The following is a 12,545-nucleotide window of genomic DNA, read 5'->3' on the forward strand; positions in this document are numbered from 1 at the left end:
AAATTTCTGAGATTAGTCTCAAAATTTGTGAGTTTTTGGTAGAAATTTCCTCCTCTTGTTTCTGTCTACGTTGGCCCTGATTCGCTGCTTCAGTGGAGAAACTCCCAGCCGACGGTCACATAGACATGCTAACACGTAGCCTGTAGCTTTGGTTTCACTGCTGCTTCTCGTTCCACCTGCAGGGGAAGCGGAGGGGGAAACAGCTCCGTGGTTTGTGTTTTTTCCTGCAGGATGAAGATGTAAAGTGTAATTGTCTGGCACTGACTGTAACCACACAAGCTGCAGTTTCTGGCGCACGCAGACGGTAGTTACGTTTCACATCCGCACCTCACAGCCCGTCACCTCTGAGGCCTTAAAACCTCTGTGCATCATCTCACTGATAGTTTCTGCAATAATCCAGAAACCAATAATCTGAACCTACAACTGACTTTAATTATTTAGCAGCTCAGACTTTAAAAGATGGATAATTATGATGTTTTCTTTAAAATCCATTATTTATTCCTAAGGATTTGAACAGACTGTGATGTACAGCTCTGTGTGGGGAGAAAAACAGCCTTTACTTTTGAATTTCAGTGCATTTATTAACATTTCTCTCACCTTCGGCTCGTCTTTCTCCATAAATTTGCACATCATTGAAACCAGTTGGTCCCCATGTATAAACATAATGGACTTAGCATTTATCCTAATAATTAAACTCTGTGACACTGCAGCTTGGTGGAATATATCATTGTAGATGTGGTGCATGGATACTTGCTGAAAAAGAACAATAAAAGTCATCAAACAATTTCCTTCTGGCTGCATTTATGTACAACAGAACCGACATTTTTATCACATAAATCAACAAAAATCACTTCTGAAGTATTAATAATTTTCTCTGCAGCTGTAAAACTCAATCACATTCTGCAAATTTTCTAAAAAGAAGATTTATTTATTTATGAATCAAAAATAATTACACTTAATCCACAATGAGATTCCTTATTAATCACCTTAAGACCAATGTTTTGATTTTTTAACCAAATAAAATTAAAGATACATTAATTCTCTAATCTACATCTGCTGGGAAAAGGCAAACTTTCTAAATAAAGATGCAAAATACACCAAATTACAATCACTGCTCTGCAAAAACAGAATTACTGAATATTTTTGGTATAAAAAGTACTCCGTACAACATCGCCCACTGATCTACACTGAAAAAAATATGGAAATCTAGCTTAATCAAATTAAGATTGTTGAACTTACTTTATTTACATTTGTTTCACATGACAGTTTCATAAACTTCATATATTTACTTGAGGAAACGTAATCTGATTACTTGTAACAAGCTAACTCAATTTTTTAAAATTGGGTTATCTGATTTCTTTTTTCAGTGTAAGCCTATTTTCCTGTTTGTTTACATTATAAATCCATTTATGAGACTCATTGATGCTAAAAACAACAATAATTCACCTTTCAATATTTCTTTATTTAATTAGGAAACTGATTATTTTCTCCAGGTTTTTAGTGTGTCGTAAATTCTTCATATAAAAATGAAAAGTAATACACAATATGTAAATATGTTTAATGAGGACATTATGACAGAAATTATTAAATTAACACACCTTTAAAAATATGAAAACTCCCAAAAAACATATTACACATTTTTAGATTATCCTGAAATTAGCCAGAATAGCTAAAATGCAGAATATTCACATATATGTATTATTTACAGGTTTGGCTTCATTACTGCTCTGAATATGTTGTTTTTTTCAGCAAATGGAAATTTTTTATCAAGCATCCAGTTAATGATTAATCGATTACTAAATTAGTTCACAGTTATTTCAATAATCAATTAGTTTGGTGTATCATACATGTATTCTGTTAATATTCCCTGTATAGTCCTTCACACTTCTACCACCTGCATTTTGCCCAAACAGCAACTATTAGTCTAAAATTAGTCACTAATTTTCAGAATTTTATCAAATAATTTAAACACCTCTTAGAAATTCAAGGTGACCTATTATGCTTCCTTGAACCGTTTTGGATCGGTGTATGGTTTTGGATCGGTGTATGGTTTTGGATCGGTGTATGGTCTATACAAAGCATGTTCTTCACATTTCTTGAACAAAATCATTTTTATATAATGATATTTTTGTCTTGCGCTTCTTTCAGAATGATCTGTTCTAATCTTGTCACTTTAAATCTCTGATGTGGCGACAAAACACTGAATGTCCAAACTTCCTGATCACAAACTGAAACGATTATGTCTTCCCCAGAAAGGATGTCATTACTCTCCATCAAGCATGAGGGAATGTCAAATAAAGTCGCAGTTATCTTCCTTGTTTGGTTGACAATTCTCTTCAATTTATCCAGTTTAAAAACTTTAAAATAAATGTTAGAATAAATTGAGAAGTTTTATAAATGTGATTCGTGTTTATTTTGTGAATAAAAATCATTCTTGGTGATAGTTTCTGTTGCTGACAGGGAAGTAAAAGTGGGGTAATCCGCAAAGGAGCAATGATGTAAAAGCTTGAGCAGCAGATTCTCTTTTCTTCTCTTTTCTTTTCAAACGAAATCTTACACTTTACATAATCAAACACTTAAACCGAGTAAAATGATTTTCTGGAAAGAACCTTTGGGAGTTTTCTCTTATCCTCAGACGTTTGTCTTTGTTTAAACGGCTAACAGTAAAATTACATTTAATATCCTTGATTGATTTATTTATTTTTTGTAACTTGAATGTTGAATCTAATTTAATAGAAATATCTGATTACAGTTTTACAGTACACATAATTATTGATCAATATGTATCAAAACTCTTTATTCAGTATCTGAGGTATTTTAACTTTACATTTGGTAGCAGTAGCTCTACTAAGATCAATGTTTTCTTGAATGTTTTATTCATTTCAGTCTGAGCTGATTTATTTGAGCCATTATTTTTTTCAAGAGCTCAAATTATGCAACACAAGCCAAAAGACGACACTTTCACAATAGCGACTATAACCTAAAAACAACTCCAGTAAAACAAATGCGCAGTTTTTGTTACAAAATATTGAAAACATATTCCTACTTATTTACAAAATAAACATACTTTGTGTTTCCATCAAGGGGCTGCAAATAATAAGACAGATTATATGAACTCCGTTACAACTGTCTTCGGTCTGTTATTGTTGCAAAGCTGCAGTACAATAAAATAAAAAATATATAAATAAAAAATAAAAGCATTAAACACGAAACCTGAAGTTATTCATATTTAAAATTTAGTAAAGTGTTTATGTAAAAAAACGTATTTAATTTTTATGGCGTGAAAAAAATCCTGATATAGCTTTAAACTTAGCAACAGACTCTTAGATTATTATTAATCTAAACTGGGCTAAGAGAAACATTCATGAAGTTTATTTGAACAACTAGAAAATATGTTGCAAAGAAATTCAAGAATTCAGAATATTGCAACTTATTATAAAACAATGGTTAAAAGAAATAATTCAGAGTATCTATATTCATGACCCCCTGAAAAAGTAGGTGCATAAATTATTAGAACAATAACACAAAAATTATAATTTTTCACGGTTTTGTTTTATTTCGAAAAAGCCTCGCCGGAAGTGTCGTGCCGGTCCGGCCTAGCTCGTCTCTGCGGTTCGTTGTTGATGGCCGTGCAGCCATTTCCATGCAATGCTAAACAGAATATTCGACCTATTTAGTGAGGTTATGCGAATTGTTATTAAACAAGGGGGTATCTTCTTAATTTATAGGCTGTTGTAACTTTATTTTCGGTTTGTTTGTCTGTGTATCACGTAGCGTTAGCCTCCGTAGCTCTACGTATCTCGCGCTTAAAGGTAAGACAACGACAGCTGCTACCTAGCTAAGAGGCTAAGGCTAGCAAGGATAATTTAGTTTAATGTGTATATTATTCTCTGATAGCATGTTTGTTGGTATCGCAGGGTATTTTAACTGTTATTGCCAGCTGGCATTAGTTATAAATAACCTTTTTAATTATTCATATTTTAGTGAAATCAAACGAGACTGTTTAGACTGTTTAGAAAGAAGCTAAAGCTAACAAAATAAAACCATAATACAAGCTAAAGTTTTTAAACAACAAGCATTGTGAAAACTTTATTTCGAAATTGGCGTGTTTCCCTTCAGCAAATTTATTTTAAAAACAAACATAATCAGTGGAAACGCATCTAATGACTGATGATATTCTTCCTTTAGCAGAAACCAATTCAGCTTGTAATATTACTTAAATGTCATAAACACTTTCTGAAATAAACTTTCCTTTTTTTTTTTTTAGGATTTGAGAGTTACTTGAGCTGACTAAACACGTGTGAATGTAAAAGTCTAAAATCAGATCCCATGTTTCCCTTTCAGGTTGAAAACATGTCCAGACCGAGGTCCAGATCTCCGCATTACAGGTACTTTATCTACCTGAATCAAGTTTCCCCACTTCTTCAAATCTAACCAAACTGGTGTGAAACATTTGTGCAGCAACATTTTTAGTTTGTGCTGCTTTTTCTTAGAAGATATTACTGAAAGTTAATATCTTTGTCCATATTACCCAGAATCTAAATTAAAATTACACAAATCTAATAAAATTGGGCTCAAATGTTTGTGCTACATTTGTACAGTAAAAATTTTCTTGTGCCGCTGTCGTTTAAGGAATTAAGGAACTTTGCGCTGGTAAATAAGTGTGCACCTAATTTTACTGCACAAACAAACCAGTTTTGTTGAATTTGCAGTAGGTGGGGTAACTTCACTCAGGTTCTTAACTCCATTTAATTCCTGTAAAACTGAAATATTTATTCCACCTTTCTTTTTTTGCCACATTAGATGATGTTTGTTTGCTTCCTGTTTCAGGAGATTTCCCTGGGAGGAACCGGACTTTGATCCCCGGAAAGTAATCGCAGAACTGGACGGGAATCCTCGGGACAGGGGCCGCCACCCCAGAGAGGGTCCGGATGACTTTAGGGGCCCCTACAGGGAGGACCGGTACCGAGATGACCCGAGAAGACCTCTGTACCGAGACGAGCCTCACTTCGAGCCTCACTTCAGGCACCAGCGACACCCAGACCACGACGAGTTTGACCACTGGGGGGCGTCGCCTCACCGCGACGACATGCGTTTTGAGAACCACAGGTTTTCCCCACGGGATGAACGGTTTGACGACTTTCAGAGGTTTGATGACAGAGGGGATGGGCCTCCGCCGCTGCTGCCGGGCTTATCGCCCAATCTGCGGTCGGACCAGCAGCAGAGGAAGGCGGGGCCGGGCTGGAGGAGGGAGGAGGCGGGCCGGGATCAGGGCGGGTTCAGAGACTTCAGTCCCGGTTTGAGGGCAGACCTGGAGAAAGAAGGGCGGTTCCCTCAGCAGCAGAACAGACACTACGACAGGAATCCGCATTTCAAACGACCACGGCAACAAACGGACGCCGCCGCCGATCACCCGGGGTAAATCTATGGGAGCAAAATCTGGAAAATCAAGATTGCAAAGGATTCTCACCTTTCCCTCCGTAACTGGAGATTCCTCACTGTCTCAAATCCTGTTAGCTTCACTAACGAGTAGCAGAGTTAGGAGTCATTGCATGATTTACTTTTTAACCCGTTTCTGTTAGAAGTAATGCATGAATCTTCCTGTCGCTGTGTCTCCATGTTTGAACCGTGTCACCTCCTCTTATGCCACCACAGGTTCAGGGAGGAAGAGGAGGATGAGGAGGAGGACTTTGGGGGCCGCGGTTACTCTGTGGACAGACCCAGAGGTGGGTTGAGAGGACGCAGTCGGGGCAGCTTTCCCCGCCGGGACGCGGGGCGGTTTGCCAGAGACCTTAGCATGGAGGCCGACGGGAATCGGTTCGATTATGATGCTAGCTTTGAGCGGCTGCCAAGTCCGCCGGAGCATTTCAGGAGGGAAGATGGCGCCCGCCGCCCGCATTTTCACGAAGACTCACGGGAACCTGGCTATCAGGAGCCGAGCAGGAGGAGCCCTGACTCTCACAGCTACGGTAACCATGGAAACCAGCGTTGGAGGGGGCGAGGGCAGTACAACCACGGTCCGAGAGGACGGACTGGACCCCACAGACACCAGCCGCGGTACGCGGACCCCCCACAGGCCGAGCAGAGGCATGACTACCCCCCCTTCAGGGACGACGAACCCGGCTGGAAGGACCGAGACGCCCCGTCGCCATGGAGACGCAGCCGCTCCCATAGCCTGGACCCAAACGAACGACCTGAACGGCCGCCACCACCACCGGCCAAAAGGGGATGGAACGAGCCGCAAAACGATGGCGTGGCAGTTGTAAGGGAGGAAACGCTCACCATCAAGGTGGACATGAGTCGACCCGTTAACAAGAGCAGGTAAGAGGTCAACCAGGGGTCAGGGGTGAAAGTTCACACTTACTTATTCTGATAAACAAACCCAACTTGGAGGACGATGAGGATGAGATTGAAGATGGAGCTGAGCGCAACTTTCCCAAGTTAATCCTCTGTTTGCATCTTCGACTTTAAACAAACGCAAGATGGACGACGAACAGGAAGGGATTGGTCAAGATGGAGCTGAATCTGGGGTGAGGGGTGAAAGTTCACACTTACTTTTTCTCATAACAAGCAACGTGGATGGACGAACAATCCAAACGTCCATAGATGGAGTCAAGATGGAGTTGAACGCAACTCACCCAAGTTATTCCTCTGAGTGGATCTTTGACTTCATCGTCCTTTTCTCTCAAAACAAGATGGATGACGAAAGAGGAAGAGATTGGTCAAGATGGAGCCGAATGCAGGTCAACCCGGGGTGAGAGGTGAAAGTTAATGTTTACTTTTTTCTAAAACAAGCACAAGATGGAGGATGAAAAGGAAGGGATTGGTCAAGATGGAGCCGAATATCCGAGTTATTCCTCTGCATCTTCATTGTCCTTCTCTCTAAAAACAAGATGGAGGACAAAGAGGAAGAGAAGATGGAATTGAACACGTCTTATGTATGTTTTTCATCTGGAAGTGAGGAACGGTGAGTTCATCTGGATTAATCCCAGACGTTGTCATGGCAACCTCCTCATGGCAGAGTCCAACTGTAGCGCCACGATGTCTCGTTCTCCACCTTAAAGCCCCAGTTCGTCCCACTGGTCCCAACTGGATCCATGAGGAATAATATTGGAAAGCTTTCAAGTTTTAACAAAAAGGAGAAAAATATAAAACGTCTCCTGCAATAAAACCTTCTGAAGTTCAGAGCCTCAAGAACTTGTGAATGTTTGAGGAAAGTGATCAAGTCGATGTGGACGAGACTTTGTCCTCTTTGCAAGAATCATGTCCGATTCAAACTGTTCGCTCAGCTAACCTCAGACTTCCTGCTGGATTTTATTTCACACTTTGCTGTTTCACTTTGTTTTTAATCTGGATTAAATCCTACTAGAAAGATGATTCCAGACGATTCGTTCTGCTCTGATGTTCGCCAACATGGCGGAAAGCTTCACTTCAAGGTTGATGTCAATTAATTAATCAGTCAGTCAAGTTTATTTTTATAACATATTTCAGCAACAAAGTGTTTTACATCATAAAATCATCATACAGCCAACGATCGAGAAACCAGTGACCAGGTCTGGATGAGGAAATGTTTATTTCTCCCTTATAAGATGGAAGAACAGGAAGCAGTCGATTCCTGCGGAGCTCCAGTTCACCCATAAACCAGGATTCAACCCTCACTGACCGTAAAATGGTCTCATGATGTTCAGGTTGGAGATCCGGAACCAGGAACTTGGTTCTGTTGCAGAGAAATCTGGAGATCTTCTCCTTCTGGAAGCTGGAACTGGAAACATGTCAGCCTCTGTAGCCTTCTGCTTCGTTTTCTCTCACGTTGAACATGAGATTCCCAGCAAAGCTGCAGGAGGAACGAAGGAACCTGATTGGTTGCTGCTGAAATTCAAACCTGTTCTAACAGGAAGTTCTGGGATTCAGACTTTTAAAGGTCACATTGGCTGAAAAACCGGTGAGAAGAAACCTAAAGTTGGACGATCGCAAGAAGAAAAATGGTGGAAATCAAATGGGAACCAATCATTTAAGCTTCATTTTTAACGGTTTAACATCCAAACGGGTCAGAAGCAGATCACAGAAGTTCTGCCTGATCCATTTTTATCAAAGTGACGAAGGATCTGGAATAATTAAACGCCTAAACATGGCCGATCGTTCTTCCTTCACTCTGATACACCTGGACGACGAATCATAAACGATCCAAACTGCTGGATTTTTTTTTTATTTAAGCATCTATTGATTTTAACAAGAGCAAAAGAACATTATTATTCATACATAAATATAACCCCAGACAAAACATATAAGGGATGAAAAAAGAAAAGATCAGACCAACGAACATAAAGACCAGAGATTCTTTTGACACGGCCTCTTCGTTGAGTTGCAGATCATTTTGGACTAAGTGTAGAAATCGGCCCAGATTACCAACAATTCATCAACCTGCTTCTTATTAAAACAGATGATCTTCTCAGTTGTGAAATTCCACATAATGTTTGTTTCTTCCATGAGGAGGCAATGCAATGTTTAACTTCCAAAAACATAAAATTGCTTGAGATAACAAACAATTCAAGATAGATATTTAAGATTCATGTCTTAGGACATAAAGGAACATCTTCACCAGTCATCTGACCAATCATGGTCAACGCAGCCTTCCAAGAGGACAATACCTGAGGACCCAAACGGACTTTTACTGGAAAACATCCACCTCATCCTCTGGCATCAGGAAAATAACGACGATCCAAACCCAACTGATGAAGCCGAAACTAATCTGTTCTTGTTTCTCTGGAGGAGAAAGTTGGGTTGAAATCAGGAGCTCGAGAGATTTCTACCACAGCTGATTCTGAAAAATCAGGATCTGAAGGGAAAAGATCTTCAATCAAGACAATAAAACAAAGGATGGATGATTATTGTGCATCTGATGACGAAACACCAACCTGCTAATCAAGCGTTGAGGAATCGTCCCATCATCCCTAAAGAAACACCTGTCTGTGTTTTTAATCTAATCAGTGAGAATCACGCCTGCCAGAACGAACTCAGGGAAAAATCTGGAAGTTCTCCATTATAAAACTCAACATTTCTGCAGAAACGAGTGAAATGAAGGAACTTAAAGACGAAACAAGAGTCTTAGAGTTGAATAATGTTGCTGATGTGTTTCAATCTAAAGTTTTCTGAGGAAGAAATGGATCCAACATGATGAAGAAACAGAAACAATCTGGACCTGAGAGACGATCCAGAATCTGGAGAAGAACCTCCTCATGGAGGAAGATGATGAAGAGGAAGCCTGATCCTCCTCTGGGATGCTTCATTCTGGCTGGAAAGCCATTAATCTGGACCAGAACGCCCACATGAGATACTAAAAGAAGTGTGAACTTTCACCCAGACCTGAGCTCACCTGTTAGCCGTACCTGTCCTTAGATCTACGCTGATTTAGCTAGCCTGTTAACCAAGCAGCCGATCCTCATGGCCCAGTTTGACTCATGAAAGTTAAAGTTACATGTGGAAGTCATGAGAGGAAAGGTGAGTTTATTGGGTAAGGTAAAAGTCTTTCTGCTCCGTTTACAGTTTAATATTCTTCAGAATTAGCATTTAGCTGTAATTTGTGTAGAGAAAAGTAAACTTTTTGGTCTTTCAGAGACATTTTGGACGTTAAAATGTCTTTTTAGTTGAATTTTAAATTATCAGTATTAAATAATATCAACTTTTTTAAGCTTTACATCCTGCTGTAATGTTTTTCAGAAACAAACATGGAGTGTTTTAATTCCTTAATGCATGTTTGAGAACTCATTTAATCTCCATGGCAACCATTCAGCTGCAGAACCCCTGAGTGGATCTAGCTCTGCCTTCAAGATGCAACTCCTTCAGACTAGCCAGCAGCAATTAGCAAACATCTGCTGAGATCATTATAAGAGCTACTTTTCAGAGCAGCGCTGCTAAAAGCGTTAAAGGGTTAATGGAGGAGGACGACTTCCTGGAGGCGGAGCTGCTAAAGAGACAGAGGCCCGCTTTAAAGGCATTACAAATTTCTTTTAAGTCATATTTGATGTATTTTTATAACTGAAGTGCCTGGAAATCTCATAATGCTGCCCCTTTAAGGCCGACAGCAGTTTGAATCTAAATGAGTGTAGAAAGGAGTGGCTCACTGTCCTGCTGACGGCTCGGTCTCGTCCGGCAGCGCGCTCTGCTACTCCTCAGACCGGCAGCTGTCTCTGGACCTGGTCAACGTGGGCCGCCAGCGCCTCGACTTCCTGCCCCTGCTGGAGCATTCAGGGACGTACCGGGAGAACGCCGCGCACACCGGGACGTTTGCACAGGAGATCATCACGCTGGTGCACTTTGTCAAAGGTTAATGTGCATTAAATACTTTATAGGACCAGATAACCTGAATATTTAGGCGAAAAGCTGTTTTTTAACGGAGAGCTGTTATGCAAATTAACATTTTGCACGTTTTTATATTTCTGTTTTGGTTTCTACTGCTTCTAAGAACAGACCAAGCTCTTAAAACAAAACACCAAACTGGTTTTTGACCAGTTCTGGTTTTGCTTTCATCGAATCAAATTAAATTGAATTATGTTTTTAACATACTACTTGTATACAGTGAAGTCCATGTTGTTCTGAGTCTAACGTGTCACTTCCTGTCTCCACAGAGCAGTACTTCCGGGGTGACGGGGTCACCCTCACCGAGCGCTTCTCTGCGCCTCAGAAAGGAGGCTACGCTGAAGACGAGCTGGAGGAGCTGACGCTGCACCAGAGGTTCAGCTCCAACAGGTCGGGTCACGTGACCTCGCTCTCATGTGACGTCACACTTCCAGGAACTTTGTAACTGACAGCCATCTTGATAGGCAGTTGCTATGACAACAATAAACAACCCAGAAGATTAGAACTAGCTCCCGCCTCGTTTCTATCTAACTTACAGTGTAAGTACATTACAACTACATGAGTACTCTACTCACCTCTGTGTAATACTAAGAGAAATATTAGTGATATTTACTGCAGTACTTACTGTGAGTTAGCAAACGTAGCTTAGCTAATGTAGCTTTTATCTGCTAGCTAAGACGAACATGTAGCCTATGGGTAGCTACATGGACTCTGCCAGTTATTCACACGAAGAGTTTGTAGGTTCTTTACAAATCCGTTTGAGCATTTATGTGTCCCAGGATTTCAGGCTGTGAAGATCCTCCATGTTGTCAACATTCTTCATGTCATCGTAGATCGGAGACATTCCCTGTTTCCTGGGTCGATCCTGACGGCAGCCATTTTGTTGATATACATTTCTCTTCCACATTGGTCATTAGCATTAGCATATTTTGTTTCTGTTGGTTTGGAAGCCGTGTGGTTCAGCTATGCTTTGCTGCATTTGCCTACCAAGATGGCGGCGGATCACCTCCAGTTCAGACTTGTACTGATTGCTGATGCGACGGCGTAACGTTTTGTTCTGGTTCCAGAGGCTTCAGTCTGAACATGGACTCCATTCTGGATGATGAGGATGACGAGCCGCTCTTCTTCAGACTGGGATCCATGCAGGTGGGGATGAAACTGGTGAAACTGGTTAAACTGGTGATGGTTACTGGTCTCTAACACACGGTTGGTCCACTGACAGGAAGTGAGCAAGCAGCCGCAGCGAGGTCCAGGTGACCTCCGGCACGACCTTGAGCGGCGGCGTCAAGAGAAGCTGGAGGCGGTGAAGGTCACCATCGAGGGCAGCAGCTTCTCCCAGCGTTCCCAGCATTCCCAGTGGTCAGTTCATACTGGAAAACTGTAACAAGGATGAAAACATGCGGCTAACGCTCGTTTGTTTCAGCGAGCCGGACCTGACGCCGCCGATGGACTCGGACGGGTTCTGGCCCGCAGAGCAGAACCGCAGGAGAGACGGCGGCATGGTGAGGCGCACAGGAAGTCAGCCGCTGCTCACAGGAAGTAGAAATCCACCAACATGGTTGTATTGTGCTGCAGGGATCCAGGAGGGGAGTGTTTCACCGACCCAACATGGCAACGCAGCGCAGAAATAATCAGTTTGGAAACCAGAGGCAGAACCTGCACAGCAACCCGGCAGGTAACGCTCATCTTCCCGGTCCACCTTAAAACACGATTTATCGGCATTAACGATTCGGTATCGGGTTAGTGTTTCACTGCAACAGAACATTTTGATTTTACGGAACATTTAGCAAAAATATTTTCTGATGAATCTATCAGAATAATTATAACAGTAACTTTACTTTTTATGGTAAAATATTAATGAAGTGATAAATTATTGGTTTGTTTCTGATAACATTCTGGAAACATTTGAACTGGTTCTTGTTTTCAGGTCCAAACTGGTGATCAGGTTCTGAAGAGCGACTCCGTGTAAACATGGAGGTCGGCAGGAAGTCAAAGGAAGTACTTCCTGTTTTATCAGCATCTACCTGAACTGCCGACGGCTGTGTTCATGTTCTAGCTCTTCTAGTTCTATCTTCTCCTGTTTTCTGTTTAAATCTTTTCCCAGCATCTCTAGAGTTATTTTTAATAAAATAGACGTAAAAAATCTTGGATTCTTGTTTTTATTTTTTCTTTATTTTAATCAGGATTTA

General features: G+C 40.9%; 1 protein-coding gene across 2 annotated transcripts; it reads left to right on the forward strand.

The window, feature by feature from the left end:
* Nucleotides 1-3,574: 3,574 nt before the first annotated feature.
* Nucleotides 3,575-12,504, forward strand: zgc:112982 (BCLAF1 and THRAP3 family member 3). Of its 2 annotated transcripts, XM_032551980.1 has the most exons (11): nucleotides 3,575-3,812; nucleotides 4,345-4,388; nucleotides 4,831-5,418; nucleotides 5,656-6,321; nucleotides 10,154-10,323; nucleotides 10,626-10,746; nucleotides 11,424-11,502; nucleotides 11,579-11,715; nucleotides 11,780-11,858; nucleotides 11,932-12,031; nucleotides 12,284-12,504. In XM_032551980.1, the coding sequence occupies exons 2-11, from the start codon at nucleotides 4,354-4,356 to the stop codon at nucleotides 12,295-12,297; spliced, it is 1,989 nt and encodes a 662-aa protein (XP_032407871.1). In that variant the 5' UTR covers nucleotides 3,575-3,812; nucleotides 4,345-4,353; the 3' UTR covers nucleotides 12,298-12,504. The 2 variants fall into 2 exon arrangements, with proteins under 2 accessions (XP_032407871.1, XP_032407870.1); XM_032551979.1 differs by lacking the exon at nucleotides 3,575-3,812 and having other exon boundaries at nucleotides 4,330-4,388.
* The last annotated feature ends 41 nt before the right edge of the window (nucleotides 12,505-12,545 follow it).

This window comes from Xiphophorus hellerii, chromosome 21, assembly GCF_003331165.1.
Source record: "Xiphophorus hellerii strain 12219 chromosome 21, Xiphophorus_hellerii-4.1, whole genome shotgun sequence".
Taxonomy (NCBI): domain Eukaryota; kingdom Metazoa; phylum Chordata; class Actinopteri; order Cyprinodontiformes; family Poeciliidae; genus Xiphophorus; species Xiphophorus hellerii.

What these genes read in the sequence shown, in the direction of transcription:
- zgc:112982 (XM_032551979.1), top strand. Translation starts at nt 4,330, where the DNA reads ATGTTTCCCTTTCAGGTTGAAAACATGTCCAGACCGAGGTCCAGATCT. An exon ending in GCTGGTGCACTTTGTCAAAG is followed by an intron (nt 10,324 to 10,625) that starts GTTAATGTGCAT and finishes CTGTCTCCACAG; the next exon opens with AGCAGTACTTCCGGGGTGAC. An exon ending in CGTTCCCAGCATTCCCAGTG is followed by an intron (nt 11,716 to 11,779) that starts GTCAGTTCATAC and finishes CGTTTGTTTCAG; the next exon opens with CGAGCCGGACCTGACGCCGC.